Source organism: Eubalaena glacialis, chromosome 9 (genome assembly GCF_028564815.1).
Source record: "Eubalaena glacialis isolate mEubGla1 chromosome 9, mEubGla1.1.hap2.+ XY, whole genome shotgun sequence".
NCBI classification, from domain to species: Eukaryota; Metazoa; Chordata; class Mammalia; order Artiodactyla; family Balaenidae; genus Eubalaena; species Eubalaena glacialis.
In genome coordinates this window covers 38,332,752-38,349,974 of record NC_083724.1, presented here as the reverse complement: position 1 = coordinate 38,349,974, position 17,223 = coordinate 38,332,752, and the positions used below count along the sequence as shown (strand labels likewise).

The 17,223-nt window shown below is 37.0% G+C and overlaps 1 protein-coding gene across 1 annotated transcript in view; it reads left to right on the top strand.

The window, feature by feature from the left end:
- The window catches only part of UNC13B (unc-13 homolog B), a 234,059-nt gene that overhangs the window by 56,343 nt on the left and 160,493 nt on the right, over window positions 1-17,223 (top strand). Inside the window, exons 2-5 of the mRNA XM_061200300.1 lie at window positions 3,271-3,300; window positions 6,076-6,175; window positions 10,071-10,188; window positions 11,296-11,419. Coding sequence (XP_061056283.1) covers window positions 3,271-3,300; window positions 6,076-6,175; window positions 10,071-10,188; window positions 11,296-11,419 — 372 coding nt within the window. The remainder of the gene's footprint in view (window positions 1-3,270; window positions 3,301-6,075; window positions 6,176-10,070; window positions 10,189-11,295; window positions 11,420-17,223) is intronic.

Genomic DNA, 17,223 nt, shown 5'->3' with positions numbered 1-17,223 from the left:
TTACATTTAGTTCTATTAATGATTCATTTCAAGTTAAATTTTGCATATGGCACGAGGTAAGGATCATATATATTATTTTATTATAATTTATATAATTACATAGTATATTTTATGCTATATTTATATATATACACTTCTATTTTATTCCATTGGTCTGTGTTTATTTTTATGCCACTGCCACACTGTCTTTATTACTGTAGCTTTTACAGTAAGTCTTGAATTAGATGAAATTGAAGAATATTTGGGAAGAGAAATTGACATAAGACTAAAAGGGGCAGTCCAGTGGGAGACATACTTTGATTCAATGAAAAGAGATTTTAGACTTTCCTGGTGGTGCAGTGGTTAAGAATCCGCCTACCAATGCAGGGGACAAGGGTTCAAGCCCTGGTTTGGGAAGATCCCACATGCCGTGGAGCAACTAAGCCCTTGTGCCACAACTACTGAGCCTGTGCTCTAGAGCCCACAAGCCACAACTACTGAGCCCATGTGCCACGACTACTGAAGACCACACGCCCTAGGGCTGCGTGCTGCATCTACTGAGCTCGCGTGCTGCAACTATTGAAGCCCGCACGCCTGGAACCCGTGCTCCGCAGCAAGAGAAGCCACTGCAATGAGAAGCCCATGCACCGCAACGAAGAGTAGCCCTCACTCACTGCAACTAGAGTATGCCCGCGCACAGCAATGAAAACCCAGTGCAGCCAAAAAAAAAGAGAGGAGATTTTAGCACTAAGAAAATGGAGAAAGCCTTGTAAAAGGTGTTGGATTACCCATCTCTTGGAAAAACCAGGGCTTGGATGTCAGCTAAGGTGAAGCTTTCAGTTGTAATGCAGGACAAGGATAATGGCAGATCTGTACTCTGAGTATCCTTTTCAAGCCTTGTGTCTTGGGATTTCCTTTTATCTTTTTTTCCCCCTGTGGCACTTAGGCTTAATCTTCATTGACAGAAAGATAGTTGGTGCTTTCTGGAATTTAGCAGTTTTCCTGCCTGTGTGGTCTTTGAGCTTTCCTAAGAGCTGGCATGTAGGATTCTGCAGTTCTTCACTGATGTTTTGGAAACCAAGCTCTTTGCGATCATTTGGATTGGAATTCTCTCTCTCTCTCTCTCTTTTTTTTTTTAAAATTTATTTTATTGAAGTATAGTTGATTTACAATGTTGTGTTAATTTCTGCTGTACAGCAAAGTGATTCAGTTATACGTACATATACATTCTTTTCATATTCTTTTCCATTATGGTTTATCACAAGATATTGAACATAGTTTCCTGTGCTATATAGTAGGACCTTGTTGTTTATCCGTTCTCTATATAATAGTTTGCTTCTGTTAATTGCAAACTCCCAATTTATCCCCCACACCACCTCCCCCCTTGGCAACCACAAGTCTGTTCTCTATGTCTGTAAGTCTGTTTCTGTTTCATAGATAAGTTCATTAGTGTCATATCTTGGATTCTATATATAAGTGATATCATATGGTATTTGTCTTTCTCTTTCTGACTTCACTTAGTATGATAATCTCTAGGTCCATCCATGTTGCTGCAAATGGCATTATTTCATTTTCTTATGTCTGAGTTGTGTATATTAGTTGTATACATATACCACATCTTCTTTATCTGTTCATCTGTCGATGGACATTTAGGTTGCTTCTATGTCTTGGCTATTGTGAATAGTGCTGCTATGAACATATGAGTACATGTTATCTTTTTGAATTATAGTTTTGTCTGGATATATGCCCAGGAGTGGGATTGCTGGATCATATGGCAATTCTATTTTTAGTTTTTTGAGGAGCTTCCATACTGTTTTCCATAGTGGCTGCACCATTACATTCCCATCAACAGTGTAGGAGGGTTTCCTTTTCTCCACACCCTCTCCAGCATTTGTTATTTGTAGACTTTTTAATGATGGCCATCTGACTGGTGTGAGGTGATACCTCATTGTAGTTTTGATTTGCATTTCTCTAATAACTAGCGATGTTCAGCATCTTTTCATGTGGCTATTGGCTATCTGTATGTCTTCTTTGGAGACATGTCTCTTTAGGTCTCTGCCCATATTTTGATTGTGTTGTTTGTTTTTTTGTAACTGAGTTGTATGAGCTGTTTGTATATTTTGGAAATTAAACCCTTGTCGGTCATATTATTTGCAAATATTTTCTCCCAGTCTGCAGGTTGTCTTTTCATTTTATTTATGGTTTCTTTCGCCATTTTAATTACTGTAGCTTTGTAATATTGTCTGAAGTCTGGGAGGGTTATGCCTCCTGCTTTGTTCTTTTTCCTCAGTATTGCTTTGGCATTTCTGGGTCTTCTGTGATTCCATATAAATTTTAGGATTATTTGTTCTAGTTCTGTGAAAAAGGTCATGGGTAATTTGATAGGGATTGCATTAAATCTGTAGATTGTTTTGGGTAGTATGGCCATTTTAACAATATTAATTCTTCCAATCCAAAAGCATGGGATATCTTTCCGTTTCTTTAAATCTTCTTCAATTTCCTTTATCAGTGTTTCATAGTTCTTGGTGTATAAGTCTTTCACCTCCTTGGTGAGGTTTATTCTTAAGTATTTTTTGATGTGATTTTAAAAGGGGTTGTTTTTTTACTTTCCCTTTCTGATATTTCATTGTTAGTGTAAAGAAATGCAACCAATTTCTGTATGTTAATCTTGTATCCTGCTACCCTGCTGAATTCATTTATCAGTTCTAGTAGTTTTTGTGTGGAGTCTTTAGGGTTTTCAGTATATATTTAGTATCATGTCATCTGCATATAATGACAGTTTTGCCTGTTCTCTTCCAGTTTGGATACCTTTTATTTGGACAGGAACTCTTCTTGATATCTGCTTATTCCCAGAAAGAAGTTACTTCTCACTCTTGTTTAAAACCTGTTGTCCAGATCTGGCCTGTTAAGGTCTTCTTTTGGCACGAGTGGAATGAGGGAGTTCCTATGATGGGTTTTAAAGAAGGAACATAAATAATTTAAACCTTAGAAAGTTATCTGACATGAAATTGGGTGCCGTAGGAGTAATTTAGTTCCCTCTACCTCTTTGTCAGGAAGCTGTAAGAGATTTCTGCATGGAGTATGAGATTAGATTGGATGACTTTTAAGGGCCCTTCTAACTCTCTGCATTCAAGCTTTGATCAGAAGTCCGAGCTTCTTTTCTCTAATGACTTAGACTTAAAAATCTAGTCCTAACTCTAGTCTTGGCACATAGTAGTTACTCAATAAATGCTGGTTAAATAAATTAATTTGCAAGAATTCTTCACGGTGTCCTCTTTTTCTCTCTTGCAGTTAAAAGAGCCAAATTCCAGGGTTCACCAGGTAAGGCCAGCCTTTAACTATTATGTTCTTCTCCCCATACTTGCTGTGATTTAAAAGTATTCTTTCAAAAAATCATTAATTTCATTTGATTCATTGATTAAATTAGTTAAATTCACTAAGTTCATTAAATTAATTAAAAATCAGTATGGGAAGAGATTGGTCAAGGGGGTACAAAGTTTACGTTATGCAAAATGAATTATTTCTGGAGAGCTAATGTACAACAATGTGTCTATGGTTAACAAGTATTGTATACTTGAAATTTGCTAAGAGGGTAGGTCTTAAGTGTTCTCAACACACACACACACACACACACACACACACACAGAAAATGCTAATTATGAGGTGATGAGGAATGTGAATTAGCTTGATTGTGGTGATTATTTCACATTGTATACATATATAAAATCATCAAGTTGTACACCTTAAATATATACAATTTTTAATTGCCAATTACACTTCAAAAAGTTGGAAAAAAACAGTGCTGTCGTAAAACATTAAAGAAATTTGTATCAATCTGGTGAAAAGTTAGTCTCCTTACCTCTTGGCCAACTCAATTCTGCTTCTCAGAAGTAACTATTTTGAGGCTTTTATATACCTTTTCAGAATTTTACTGTGTATGTGCATGTATACACTAATGGATCAGCTACACATGTCTTTGTGCAACCTGCTTTTTTTCCAACAACATATCATGAAAGTCTTTTCTTGTGTATATGTGTGTATACATATATCTGGTTCTTTCTTTCAAAGTGTTGTACACACACTGCTATATTTAAAACAGATAACCAACAAGAACCTACTGTAAAAAAAAAAGTGTACAGAATTTTGTTGTACCCTAGGTCCCGTATTGAATATTCAGGTCATTTCAATTTTTTTGCTATTATAAGCAATAAATGTTCTTGTGCATTTATCATTGCCTGCTTTTGAAAATGTATCTGTATGCTAGAGTCTAGAAGTAGAGAATTGTTGGGCCAAAGTATGTATTTTAAACAAATTTGGTAGCTGCTGCCAGATTTCATTTCTGAAACATTTTGCTAGCTTATACTCAGACCAAAAGTATATGGGTGTCTATTTTCCCAAATCCTTATCAATATTAGATAATATGAAACTTTTAAATCTTTGCTCATCTGAAGGTGAAAATGGTATCTCCTTATTTTAATACACATTTTCTTAACTGAATGTCAAGTTAGTTATAAAGACTTACTCTAGTTCCTTCTGGGGGCAAAAGGAGGGTACTGTGGATTATGGGGGAAAAAACACGATTGGGAACCCAAGAAAATCTGAAATACCAAATCTGGGTGCAACAGGAACTAAAGCAGTTTCTGGGCCTACTGCTCTCTCCAGTGGCTCTGGGTTAGGGCTTCTCTTCTTTCTGAGAAGCTTTTCTGCTCTCCTTTCTCTTCCAGCAGGCTTTTTATGCTTACCTGTCTTGCACACACCCCATAGTGGCTGCTCCAGTAGAATTTATATGCCTCTCCTTCAAGCTTCAGCACCAATCAATTGTTACTATTTCTTTGTTTTCCCTACTGAAAATCTTTTGAGAGGGAATCATATTGGTCTCAGCTTTTGGTCAGCTTATGAATTGGCTGGCTGCTTTTGGGTGGCATCTCCTTTTGGTCTGGTCAGCTATGGTTGGATATGGGGAATGGAGTACAAAATCCTATGATAGAAAACAGCTTAGGGGTATACTGCATTGCTACTACCAAATATGGATGGGAATTCCCTCATGTGGGTGGGCTTGTATCCTCATATATCTTTGGTATAATTGTTGACTAATTGTAGGTATAAGACTACATAGTTTTTTATGATACTTAAGAGGAAGATTTACCTTCTGCTAGAAGTGCATGACAGTGCCCATTTTCTCACACCTCTAACATAGGTAATTGTTTTAAGCAATCTTTGGCAATTTGATGAGTCAAAAATGATAGTCTTTTTTTTCATTTTATAAAATTATGATTAACTTCTTACATAGAGAAGTGAACTCTCAATTCAGTGTCCCTCATCATGGCTGATACAAAGGAAGTAACAAAATGTGCTGTGTTAAGTCTTAGGTCAGATTTCTGAGTTTTGAGATCCAGGCCACCTACCTTTGTTTGGTACTCAATTTATACTCTCAGGTTAGAGAATTTCCTTTTTCCGACTCTGTGATAATATTTTTTTTCTTTATGTAAGTTGTGCTTTAGGCCAGGGTGAATAGATCAAGCTTGAAATCCATTTCCTTTATGAGGATTTTTCCTCAATTCTTGTCCCTGTAAACAAATAGAGGTAACTCTTTCCTCTTCTGCCTTCCTTTAGCACTTTTTCTCTTTCTCTGTGGTACTTATTTCTTTATACATTTTATTAATTTGCATATCTTATCTTTCCTGTAAGATCAATAAGATTATTATTTTTTCAAACTGCAGGTGGTCTATAAAGTCAATTTAGTTAGTTATGATTAATATTTTAAAAATCAGAATAAAAATATCAATGTATCACATCTTGCATTTCATAAAGCTTTTGTTTTTGTTTATATGTGTGTGTATGTGTATCTACTGGTCAAATATAAAATATAGTCCTTAAATTTGAAAAACACTATTGTAGATTATGCTTTGGAGAATAGTGTGTGTTTTCTAATTTTTCTGTACCTCTGCTTAGAATGATGCTATATTGTACAATATATAATTCCATTTTTTCTTACATATACTGTAATTTGGACATTACTTAATTCCAAGGGCTTTGTGAGACTGGATAACCATCTGAGCACTAAGTATTATATCTTTGTTTTGCATTTTTTCAAAGACAAATTTAACACATATGTGACCCTGAAAGTGCAAAATGTGAAGAGCACAACTGTAGCAGTCCGTGGCGATCAACCTTCCTGGGAACAAGATTTTATGTTGTAAGTACTTTGCAGCAGCAGCAGCATGCCTACAATATTTGACAATATTTCCAAGGTAATCACATTGGAAACAAGTAGAGGCTGAAGATTTTGTGTATATCTAAGACTTATAAAATATGTTAAATATTTAAAAACACATTTTAATAGCATGTTAAATATTCTTTTTGAAAACTAGAGAGAGGAACAAGTGAGGTGTGTGGTAGGTAAAGTATATCTGCAGTTTTGTTGTCTCCCGATTTGTAATCTATTTTCAGAGGCAAATTATGAATTCGAGTAAACGCTCAGTTTACATGGGTGAAAACACTACCTAGTCAGATTTTCCTAGTGGTCAGAATTAGGTATAGTATAACATACGGAGCATGATATTAAACCTAACTTAATCTTTCTTTGATTCTCAGAAGGCTTCTTGAAGGAATGTGGTTATGCATGTGAGGACTGTGTGTTTCCAAGTCACCTGCTTTGGAAGATGAGGATGTCTGTGCTTATAATCCTTTTGCTTTATGGAGTAAAATGTTCTACCTTCATCTAATTAATAAAAATGAGTAAATATTAGTAGAAGTGCTTGCATATGACACAAAATTTAGTGTATTATGATTGTAAGCTCTGGCTTCAAAAACTTGCTATTTCCTTTTTTCCTCTTAAATTTCAACAATTTTTTTTTCTGCTCTAGGAAAGGGAAGAAAAATGTACAATATCATTTTGAAGGGCTGACCAAATCACTTAGCTTCTCTGAGTGTCAGTTTCCTTATCTGTAAAGGTCTACTCTCGCTTACAAGGTTATGCTTATTTTTTGGGAAGGTGGGCACAAGGGGGTCAACCAAGAAAATGTATTAAAATTGCAGTGAAATTTGTGATTGAAGTGACATTGCTTTGCGAGTTTTATAGTCCATCTCAGACACAGGATGACTCTTTTTATGGGGAAACATTCCAATCCTCTGGGCTTTTAATATATTGCTGCTTATAGTACCATTTAGGAAACTTTATTATAATAGTTAAAGGTTAAGATTATGAGGGTTTGGGCTAAGACAGTAACAGAAGGATAGATAGAAAAGGATGGATAGAAGCTGTTAAGGAGGTAGAACCAAGACTTGTCTTGGATGATTGGGTGAGTGGTGTGCTACTCATTAGGATAGGAGATAATAATATATCAGTTATGAACAAGCTTATATTTGAACTTCTTATAGGACAGGTAAGAAGAAAGTTACAGAAGATAAGTTAAAAACTTGAACCTGGTACTCATGGAAGCCTGGGTTGGGGAAATATTTTGGTCAGTTGAAGCCATAGGCGTAGACGAGAAAGCTTAGGAAGAGTGTGTTGGGTGAGAAAAGGGCCTGGGGTAGAGCCTGGAGAGCACCAGCATTTGAAGAGGGGACAAAGAGGACTAAGAAGGAGTGAACAGAGAGCAAGAAGGAGAAACGAGATAGTAGTGTCCTGGAAGCTGAAGAACTGGGGCTTCAAGAAGAGGCTAGTGGTGTCAGATTTCTCACTGGTTGCCTTTCTCTCAAGATTATGAACCTCATTTCTTCCTATCTGTTATATTGACGTCAGAGTGAGACCATTTGTTTCTTTCTTCACTCGTGTAAAGTCAACTATGAACAGTTTTTTCAAGTCTCTTCCCTGTTAGCCATACCACAGTTCTGGCTGTGGTATATAAACTTAGCAATCCTGCTTTCTTTTGATTTCCAGTTGGCTCTAATAATCACTCGCTGTTATAACTGTTCCCAGCACGTGAAACATATCAATCTTCTGCAGTCTCTCATCAGCATAGTAGCTTTATTCTTACTTGTTTATTTTCCAATTTCCCATAGCACTTACTCTTTCAACCCTACTGTGATATGTGTGACTTTTCTTCTGTCTCCCACCTTGAGATGCTGTGTGAATTTTGTCCTCTCTCCTTCTACACACAGGTTTTATTAGCTACATTATCCACCTTACTGCTCCTATTCCTTATTCCTCCTATCCTGCTCTTCTGTCACTGGTAACTCCATTGCTGGTCACTTGTTCCCCTTTCTCCTTTTTTTTTCTCCCTAATGTATTATGTGGTAGTATCTAATATTCATTTTGGTACTTCTCATTTATCTTTAGTATTTCTTTGTCTTATTTCCAGGACTAGATTGTTCATTTCTTAAGGGCAAGGAGGGCATCTTCACTTACTGTGAATTTGCCTAGCTCAGAATCTTGTATACGTGTATGCACATATACTGTTGATTGAGTTAACAGAACAGGAACTTCCCCAGAGCTCTGGGGATGAGGCATAAACAGAGCTCTCAGACTTCTCTTAATTGGGCCATCTGAGCAGATGTAGATAAGAGACTTCTCACAGAAGATATCCTCATTGTTTGGGCTTTATTCCCCAGAGTTCCCTGAAGAACAGATTTTCTTCTTTATCTGTCCAAGTCAAGCTGTAAAGACCTCTGGCTATTTCTTTTAGCTATTGGCTTGAGACGCTATTTAGGACTTGCTTTGGGAATATTGTATATGTATCCCCAAGCAATTTTTCTTTTCCAGATTCAAAAGATTTGGGGTTGTTACATATATTTTTCCAAGGCTAATCAATTAATTAGGCTGAATGAAACTGTGTGCCAAAAGCTCAGTTTCCCCACTGTGAATGCCCTAACATAGTGGCTGGGTTTAGTCACCTACTTTTTGGTTTTGAACAGCTCTCCAGATAGCTTGGAAGTTTTTAGAGATAGGAGCTAGGTCCTATATTGTGTGTCTTCCCCAATGTACCAAGCCATATGAATTGTACAGGTCAGGGAACATAAATGAAAAAAATGAACTCAGTACTTTTCTGTTCTGCTGTATTTATGTAAAATGTAAAATTATGTAAAAATTATGTAAAAGGGGCAAATTTGCTTTGCTTCACTTGTTTTCAACACACTTGATATGAATTTTATGGCTATAAGGCCACATCCCAAACTAGTGAATCTGAGAACATGTATCTTAATAGTACAACAGGGAAGCCAAGCTATGTCTAAAGCACAAACTTGAAACTTATACATGTGATGATAGCTGTTGTTTTCCTGAGAATACCTTTCTGCTTTTCCTGCTGGAATTGGCCTTTTCTCATCTTTCTTTCATTTCCCCTCAAATAACCTTGTGTTTCCATAAGAGCTTTCTGGAGAATGTTTTTAGCATTAACATAAGTGTTTGCTTGTTTCACCTTAAGTCCATAATTATTTTTGAGTTAGCCCTTCCAAGCTGATATTCTTCCATGTATGACACTGCTTTTGCTTAGTGGTCACCTGGCTCTCTGGAATAATTTCTTTTTAAATAATTTTTCCTAGTTATTATTACAGGAAAATCATTGTGTTTATCATTATCCTGTGATCATTTTGTTTATAAGTGACAGTACCTGCTTTAACTGATAATGAACTAGCACACTCCAGTGTCCCTCACCTGCCTCTGACCACATGTTCCCATCAAACTTAGATCTTCTCATGGGCCCTTTTGCTTGGATTCCCTTTCATATTTGTTATAAAGAAGCCTTGCTTTTTCCTCATAGTTCCCTGTATCCAGAGGTATAAGTTGGAGGCAGTGCTAGTATTACAATAAAACATAAAAAACTGTCGCTTAAGTTTGGAGATTGTAGGCAGACACTCCTGGCAGTAATGCCCTCATTGCTTGGCTTCATTGTTCTTGTGAAACTGTATTAGTCTAACCATGATTGTAGCTCCAAAGGAGAGGGGACAGACTGACAGAGGCATTTTTCTGTGCATACCCTACATAGGTTTCTAGGAACCTAAAGAGTGGTTGCAGCATCAGGGACATTTTGATTTTCCCCTGATGACAGGATCCTGATCAGGACATACTCAAGGTTTAGCAAAACAGGAGATGTAGATGTTTCTTTCATATTACCTGGTTTTCTAAAAAAGGGCTTTCTTCTTTCCTTCAGTGAGATTAGTCGCCTGGACCTGGGTCTAAGTGTGGAAGTATGGAACAAAGGACTGATCTGGGACACCATGGTGGGGACTGTGTGGATTGCACTGAAGACTATTCGTCAGTCAGATGAGGTCAGTCAGTGCATTGCCCATTTGGAGGTAGGGTTCTAGCCCTTGCTTCTCCGCATCCTAGCTCCATTCAGCTAATGTTCATCCATATATCTCAGATTTCTCTGCCCCCTTTCTAATTAGAGGACATAAAACCAACTTATTCCTAATGTCACCCAGAGGTTGAGGGGATTTTATTTAAGTCTGGCCTTCCCTCCGCCCTGTGACTGAACTCAGAGGTGCCAGAGTACCTATTTAGCCTTATCAGGTAGATTGCCCCTTCTCAGTACTCTGTGTGTGTGTGGTGGTGGTGGGGTGGGTGGGATCAGCAGGGTGAAGGAGGGCAGTGCGAGGGAGGGGGAGAGAGGGGTGGGGGGAGAGGGAGAGAGAGAGAGAGAGAGTGTGTGTGTGTGTGTGTGTGTGTGTGTGTGAGAGAGAGAGAGAGAGAGATCTAGGATACCTGTGGCTTCTGCATTCCCTCTAAGACACTGTTCTGAGAGGAGTCCCATTAAACTTCCTCAGCCAGCTCTTTGAGTCACCTATCCCAGGGACCTGATTTCAGTCTTCCTTCTTCCACATATAACCCTAACAGAGTTTAAGGAACTATAGGCTTGGCAATTGGTATTCACACTTGTCTTAATACACTATTTTCAAGACTGAATTTCCACTCCACTTTACCAGATTAGAACATATCTCAGCATCATTTCCCTATGACACTCACTTTGAATATTTTCACTGTGGTCCCAGTTCAGGTCAACTTAACTAGCAATGTTACTAGCTCTTTAGTGATTAGAAATAGTGACACATTAAGTGACATAGTCATGAAGAATTGTACAGATTAAATATTGATCCATGGAGATGCTTTGTTTTTGAGTTTAGCGCTCTGGAAATTCTATCCTCGGTGGGCTGGCAGAAAGCTGAGCACAGTGAAAGCTGCTCTCCCACCAAAGAGGGAGAACAGAAGCCACATACAGCAGAGGCTGGTGGTGAGTCTGATGTGTTTGCCTCATTAGGATATGTGAATGGCCCTCAGAAGCTCTCTGACAAGGAAAATGAGAGAAAAAGACCTGGCCCTTTAACCAAGAGGGGAGTCATGAAAGAGTGAAGTTTAATCTTAGATCTCTTTTCTAGGAAGGGCCTGGGGAATGGTCCACGTTGGAGGCAGAGACATTAATGAAAGATGATGAGATCTGTGGAACTAAAAACCCAACTCCGCATAAAATTTTGCTGGATACAAGATTTGAGTTGCCTTTTGGTGAGTCTGATTAGATTTAAAAAACCATTTAATACTTTTTACCACATTGTTTGAAATTGTTTGTTAGTTGTTTTCTTACTGTGTATTTTGTCAACCATCTCCTTTCAGGGCATTCTGTCTTCCACTCCATTCCCTATAACACCTAGCTCAGGAATATGCAAAGTAGACTCTAGAATGGTGCTCATTAAAGAATCCACACTGAAAGCATTCTTTTCAAGTCATTTAGTTATAACTGTTTATTATAATAAAATACCTGCTTGTCAGAGAGTATCAATGATTTATTCTTTTGATAATATTTTAACATTTATTGCCTTGAAGTGAATATATACCTTGTGATTTGTCAATTTAAGCATTGAAGTAGCACTAATAAATAGAATAGTAATTTACAAAGTAATTTTAAAAATCACACAAAAAGGGCTTCCCTGGTGGCTCAGTGGTTAAGAGTCCACTTGCCAACGCAGGGGACAGGGTTCTAGCCCTGGTCCGGGAAGATCCCACGTGCTGTGGAGCAACTAAGCCCGTGCGCTGCAACTACTGAGCCTGTGCTCTAGAGCCCGCGAGCCACAACTACTGAAGCCCGGGCGCCTAGAGCCTGTACTCCGCAACAAGAGAAGCCACTGCAATGAGTAGCCCATGCACCACAACGAAGAGTAGCCCCGGCTCAACACAACTAGAGAAAGCCGATGCAGCAATGAAGACCCAACGCAGCCAAAAAAAAGAAAAAAAAAAATCACACAAAAATACATGTTCCTTATAAAAATTCAAATAGCATGGAAATGTACCTGGATAAAAAGTTAAGTTTCTCTTCCTACTTCTTTTGACCTCCTTTGCATTCCCCAGAAATAAACCACTGTTAACTTTCTTGTGTCTTGGTTTAGGCACAAGAAATTTCTTCTCTAGAAATTTATTTTGACAAAATTTGGGTCATACTCTATGTACTATATATGGTGATAGTATTGTATAAACTAAAGCATATTATCTTGGACATCATTTCATGTTATACTTTAAGATCTATCTTGCTGATCTCAACAGCTGCTTTATATCATAAGTTATCTGAGCAATCCTTTTTTTTGCAATCCTTTATTGATTGACATGTAGGTTGTTTCCAGTTTTTTTTGATATACCGCTGTAACGAACAGCTTTATCTATGCCCATTTATGAATCTAGGATAAATTCCTTAAAGTAGAATTTAAAGAATAGGTCAAATCTACAAACAATAAATAATGGAGAGGGTGTGGAGAAAAGGGAACCTTCCTACACTGTTGATGGGAAAGAAAATTGGTACAGCCACTATGGAGAACAATATGGAGGTTCCATAAAAAACTAAAAATAGAACTACCCTATGACCCACCAATCCCACTACTGGTCATATACCCAGAGAAAACCATAATTCAAAATGACACATGCACCCAATGTTCATTGCAGCACTATTTACAATAGCCAGGACATGGAAGCAACCTAAATGTCCATCAATAGAGGAATGGATAAAGAAGATGTGGTACATGTATACAATGGAATATTACTCAGCCATAAAAAGGAACGAAATTGGGTCATTTGTAGAGATGTGGATGGACCTAGAGAGTGTCATATGGAGTGAAGTAAGTCAGAAAGAAAGAGAAAAACAAATATCATATATTAATGTAGAAAAATGGTATAGATGATCTTATTTGCAAAGCAGAAATAGAGACACAGACGTAGAGAACAAACAGTATGGATACCAAGGCGGAAAGCAGGGCAGGTGGGAGGAATTGGGAGATTGGGATTGACATATATACACTACTGATACTATGTATAAGAGATAACTAATGAGAACATACTGCGTAAAGCACAGGGAAGTCTACTCTGGGGACCTAAAAGAAAGGAAATCCAAAAAAGAGGGGATATATGTATATGTATAGCTGATTCATTTTGCTGTACAGTAGAAGCTAACACAACATTGTAAACCAACTATACTCCAATAAAAATTAATTAAATAAAGAATAGGTCAAAAGGTATGTGCATCGTTACTCTCCCTAGTACTGCCAAGTTGCTTGTGTTAAAAAAAAAAAGATTGTACCAGTTTATATTTCTACCAACTATGTCTCAGGTGTCTCTTTTCTGCATATCTTTGCCAACATTTTGTAATTTCCCAATTTTTAAATGTTGGTATCTTGTTTAATTTAATTTAACTTTATACAGTTTTAATTTTGACTGTTTACTGATATTCATGTATACTATTGTTGTTGCTGCTGTCTTATGATTTCAATCTATTTATATGTTGTACCTTATGGTGATTTGAGCAAAAATGGCATGATTTTCCAGTAAGCTCAGAAATAACTAAACTCAGAGCAACTATTACTTCAGAAAAATAGAAAAGAAGACTTTCTTGTGTGTCTGTAGGCCAAGTTGCAGGTGAAGAGAAAAGCAATTGGAGTTCTTGCTTGTGGCTTAGTTGCTTGTATTCTTAATGCTGTGTTCTCAGCTGTACTAGTCTGGAATGGAGTTTCTGTCTTGTTGAATTGGGAGGGGGGTGGGTGGGGATGGGTCTTGGTTCAAATACAACAGAAATTGGCTATTCTTAAAGTTGTAGTAGATTTTCTTGAATATATGTTTCTTAGGACCATTTCTAGAGACTTTAAATGGTATTTTTTTAAAGTATATTCTCTAGGAAGTAGATCTGTGGAGCTCCTCACACTGCCATGCTGGAAGTCGGTCAGTCCACTCCTCATTGCATTTTAAGTAAACATTCCTCTCTTTCAAAACTGCATCACTTGTTTTGTGTCATAGGGAGAAGTATACATTTCTATTTAGATTTTGTTTCATAAGGGCACTTGCATAGTTTATTTTGGTATCTCTAGTGTTTGCTTGGCACATAATAGGCACATAATAAATTTTTTTTTTGAATAAATGTTAAGGTAAACTCTCAGATAAGTGTCTTTGTGAGTTAATGTGAGTGTGCTAATAAGCTTTTGTCTCTGTGATAACCATGTTTGGGATATAGTTTTTGAAAACTTAAAGGGTCCTTCTTAAGGAAGATTTTGGCTTGCAGCATGCCATATTTCAGCAAAGGAATTTTCCTTTGGATAATTAAGAAACCTCTGAAATATTCTATTAAATTTTATACCATCATCTTTTAAAAATAGTAACTTTTAAAATTATGTTATAAGTTCAGAAAATACAGGTGTGCAAAAGGACAAAGATTTCTTGTGACCTCACCTACTAGAGATGTTTTTTATGTTGTTTCTTTTAGTTTTTTTAATACACATATACAGTTTTTCCTATAAAATGGCACTGTATATATTACATTTTAATGTGTTTTATTTACCAATTACATAATTATAATATAAATGTTATATAAAATGTGTTTCAGTGGTTGATTTTATTTTATTGTATGAATGCACAATAATAATAAAAATAACATTTGTTGACCAGTAACTGTGTGCAGTGGGTATATCACTAAGCATTTACAAATGTTACCTCATTTAATCCTCACTTCAATCCTTGAGGTAGACCCAAATATTATTTCCATTTTAGAGATGAGGAAACAGAGGCAGAAAGTATTTAAATCTTTTGCCTAAGGCCATTTAGATAGTAAGTGGTAAAGCCAGCATTGAAACTCGGATGATTTGGCTCCAGAGCCTGGGCTTTTAATTTAAACTGTAATATATTTAACCACTCCTCTTGTTGGGTACTTAGATTGTTCAAAGTTTGTACTATTATAAATAGTACTGCAATAAACATCCTTGTAGCTCTGTATTTTTCTCCTTAAAGCTATTTTGAGGGGTGAGGCAGTAATACATGCACAATGGTTTAAAAAGTTACTCAGGGAAAATTAGGTCTCCCTCACAAATCAGTTATCTTTCTTTCTTATAGGCTACCACAATTAATACTTTCTTGTATATCTTTCCAGGGGCAGTCTTTGAATCTATAAGCATATATGTAGACCCCCAACCCCTATTAAAAACACAAATAGTAGCATATTCTAACACATTCACTGTCCCTTGCTGTTTTCTACTTAACAATGTATCTTGGTGAATTTGTTCTACATCAGAACTTATAGACTGCAGCAGAGCAGCTCTTCCTCCCCTCTCACTTCTTTTCAACAAGTGCAAAGTAAACCATTTTATGGCTGAGGAGTGCTGTACAAATTAGGTAGTAAATTACTTGAAGGTTTTATTATAAGACTTTGAAATATTGCCACCAATTGCTGAAGAGCAGTTTGAGGGGAAGGAGGTGAAATTTTGGATAGGAGGGACAAAGGAGAAAGGACTGTATTTGATTCCTTCATGTGGACTACTAAAAAGTGTACCTGTTTAAATGTCACCAAAGTTGACCTGATCCATATTTTGTCTCAGTGTTTCTCTTTTGTGCTGAATATATGGGTACGTTTGATTTTTTAATTTTAATTTTTTTTTAAACATCTTTATTGAAGTATAATTGTTTTACAATGGTGTGTTTAATTTTAATTTTAATTTTATTTATTTCTTTTTGGCTGCGTTGGGTCTTCATTGCTGCGCGCGGGCTTTCTCTACTTGCAACGAGCGGGAGCTACTCTTCCTTGCGGTGTGTGGGCTTCTCATTGCGGTGGCTTTGCTTGTTGCGAAGCAGAGGCTCTAGGCGTGTGGGCTTCAGTAGTTGTGGCATGTGGGCTCAGTAGTTGTGGCACACGGGCTCTAGAGCGCAGGCTCAGTAGTTGTGGCGCACAGGCTTAGTTGTTCCGCAGCATGTGGGATCTTCCCAGACCAGGGCTCGAACCCGTGTCCCCTTCACTGGCAGGTGGATTCTTAACCACTGCGCCACCAGGGAAGCCCACATTTGATGTTTTTAAAAGATGTTTCATTTTTTTGGAAGTTGTTCTAGTCCATCTTAAATATATATGAGAGTATGTGTACCATTTTTCTTTACTCTTTTTTTTATTGTGGTAAAATACATGTAACACAAAATTAACTATCTCAGCCATTTAAAATATACAGTTCAGTGGTATGAATACATTCATAATGCTGTGCAACCATCACCACTATTCATATCCATAGCTCTTTTCATCTTGCAAAACTGAAACTCTATACCCATTAAACAGTAACTCCCCATTCCCCTCTGCCCCCAGCCCCTGGCAACCACCATTCTACTTTCTATCTCTGATTTTGACTACTCTAAGTACCTCATATAATTGGAATCATACAGTATTTGTTTTTTTGTGACTGGCTTATTTCACTTAGCATAATATCGTCAAGGTTCATCTATGCTGTAGCATATGTCAAAATTTCCTCCCTTTTTAAGACTGAATAATATTCCCTAGTATGTATATATCACATTTTGCTTATCTATTCAGTCATTGATGGACACTTAGGTTGCTTCCACATTTTAGCTATTATGAATAATGCTGTGAACATGGGTATGCAAATATCTCTTTGAGATTCTGCTTTCAGTTCTTTTGGGTACATACCCAGAAGTGGAATTTCTGGATCATATGGTAATTCTATTTTTAATTTTTTGAAGAATCGCCATGCTGTTCTCCATAGTAGCTGTACCATTTTACACTCCCACCAACAGTGTACAAGGGTTCCAATTTCTCCACATCCTCGCCAACACTTGTTATTTTGTTTTTTTGGGTTTTTCCCCCCTGTTTTTTTGATAGTAGCCATCCCAATGAGTGTGCAGTGGTATCTCATTGTAGTATCCCTAATGATTGAGCATCTTTTTATGTGCTTTTTGGCTATTTTTATATCTTCTTTGGAGAAATGTCTATCAAGTCCTTTGCCCATTTTTGAATTGGGTTTTTGTTACTGTTGAGTTTTAGGAGTTCTTTATATATTCTGGGGATTAAT